The sequence below is a fragment of the Echinops telfairi genome, unplaced genomic scaffold (genome assembly GCF_000313985.2).
Source record: "Echinops telfairi isolate 266 unplaced genomic scaffold, ASM31398v2 ScPeMD7_5;HRSCAF=22, whole genome shotgun sequence".
Classification (NCBI taxonomy): domain Eukaryota; kingdom Metazoa; phylum Chordata; class Mammalia; order Afrosoricida; family Tenrecidae; genus Echinops; species Echinops telfairi.
Genome location: NW_022103901.1, coordinates 37,377,875 through 37,380,182, shown reverse-complemented (window position 1 = coordinate 37,380,182; position 2,308 = coordinate 37,377,875). Strand labels below are relative to the sequence as shown.

At 52.3% G+C, this 2,308-nt stretch overlaps 1 protein-coding gene across 1 annotated transcript in view; it reads right to left on the bottom strand.

The window, feature by feature from the left end:
* ABAT (4-aminobutyrate aminotransferase) overlaps positions 1-2,308 on the bottom strand; it is a 65,378-nt gene that overhangs the window by 21,616 nt on the left and 41,454 nt on the right. Inside the window, exon 5 of the mRNA XM_030884396.2 lies at positions 1,392-1,509. Within this exon, the coding sequence (XP_030740256.1) occupies positions 1,392-1,509 (118 nt within the window). The remainder of the gene's footprint in view (positions 1-1,391; positions 1,510-2,308) is intronic.

The window sequence follows — 2,308 nt, the reverse complement described above, 5'->3', positions numbered from 1 at the left end:
ACGCTGCTGTTGGGGATGTGGCAGCCGAGATTTCTGCCTCATCTCTGAAGGCACAGCTTCATCAGCCACTCTGCCCACAGACCACCGGACACAGCCAGAGCCAGGGACCCACCACGCGGCAAAGAGCAGCGCCTGCCTCTCCAAGCTGGCCCTGCGGGTCTCAACCCCATCCCGGCTGCTCTGCTTTGTCAGCTCTGCCGGCAAGGCAGATGGTGCGGGCGCCCTGCCTATCACTTTCCTGGGATTAAAAAATCAAAGAAAATTCATTGTCACGGAGTGTTTCCGACTCTTATAGAGTCTGCAGGGCAAGGCAGGGCCACCTCTGTACATTTCCGAGACTATAACTCTTTAGGGGAGTAGAAAGTCTTGTCTTTCTCCAGCAGAGTGGCTGGTGGTTTCAAACTGCTGACCTTGAGGTTAGCCAGCCGTTGTGTAACCACTAGGCCATCTTTCCTGGGCATGCGAGAGCCAGGTGCTATGAGCTCTGGTTGGGACTGGTGCCGCTGCCTCCCTCTCTGGACAGCTGCCCTCGGGGAAGATTGCACACGCACTCGCCCCGGTGGCTTTGCCAGGCAATGGCAGACTGACATGGGCACACAAGGGGCCCAGCCTCTGGGGTACAACTCATGCCCCAGCGCTCCCCGCCCCTAGACCAGTCCCTGGTGAGACCTCAGCCTGGTGAGCACAGCCCCCTTCTCTTTCCTCCTCGGGGGAAACCAAACAAACAGCGGCTGCCGCGTTGGCTAGGACTCCGCACACCCTCCTGTGTGTCACAGTAGAACTGTGCTGGTTGAATTTTCGGAAGTGGATCACCAGGCCCTTCTTCTGGGCACCTTTGGGTAGACTTGAAATTCCAGTCTTTCGGTCAGTAGTCAGGCCTGTTAGCAAGTGGCCTGCACACAAGCAGCCCTGCCTCGGGCTCTACTTTGAAGGGAGCATGCCAGGCATTGTGGACGTTGTGGTTGTGGTTGTAGAACAAACATCCGGCAAGATGGGGTTAAACTCCTAGCTAAGGGTGTTCCCTCCTTAGGCTGCTGAACTGCCCTAAGCATTGCCTACCTCTTCCGAACATCTACCTTGTAGGACCCTGGGAAGGAGCCCCAAACCCACCGCCCTCGAGTCCATTCTGACTCACAGCCACCCTATAGGACAGGGGAGAACTGCCCCTGTGGGCTTCTGAGACTGTCGCTCTTTGCAGGACCAGAAGCCTCGTCTTTCTCCAGCGGAGTGTCTGGTGGTTTCAAACTGCTGACCTTTCGGTTCGATTAGCAACCCATCTTGTAACCCACTCTGCCACCAGCATGGAAGTAAGACATGAAGGGAAGTAAGAACTGGCAGGCCCTGTACACATCACAGGGGTCGCCCTCCAGGCCCGCCGGTCCAGCTCTTACCGATGGGGACAGAGGAGATCTGAGAGTAAAGGTCCAGCATCCGGTTGCCGTCCACATCCACCAGGTAGTTGCCCCGACTCTCTTCATAGTTGCAGAAGAAGTGCACAGCCTCTGCGTTCTTGGGGAAAGAAGAGCCCGACTCAGGCTTGCTAAAACCTCCTAGACTGACTATCGGCTCCCAAACAGATCTGGCCTACCGCCCCCTTTTCAGAAGAGAAAAAAAAAAAATCAGTCTGCCCTCCCTCCCAACCGTCAATGAAAAACGGTTGTCCTGTAGCCAATAATGCTGGATAAAGTGTGGGTATTTGCTTTGTGACCCAGATCGGTCCAGCACCCCGCCCACTCTGGAAAACACTAGCTTAGATCCTCCATCTTTAGATCCTCCATCTTTAGATCCTCCATCTTTGGGGTTGCGTTTGAATTGGTGAAATCAGTTTAGTCCCCTCTATTCTAGAGAACCAGGGAAGGCATCTTGCCCCGGAGGTGGCGATCTGCTTTAGGATGATTTACTTTATAATCACTTAAAATGTGAGGGTGAGAGATGGGCCTTTCTGCACCCTTAAAGAGTTACAGCCTCGGGAATTCACAGGGCAGTTCTCCCCTGATCTGTAGGGTCGCTGTGAGTCGGTATCAACTTGATAGCAGGGAGTTTTGTTTATGTTTTGCTAAGTTGTGAAATGGTGTTTTATGTGTATTTTGATTCTGCATCAACATAAAAAGGTTTAGATAAAAATCTGAAGTAGAATCTGAGAAATTAAGATTATGATCATAAGCCCCAGCACCACAATATCTATATACAGCGATAGAGATGACAGCAAAACTTACCATTAAAAGAATTAGCAGGATACACTAGGAAGTAGTTACTTAATGCAAAAGAGAGCCATAAAGCTAAAATAGAGGAACGTCCCCCTCCCACC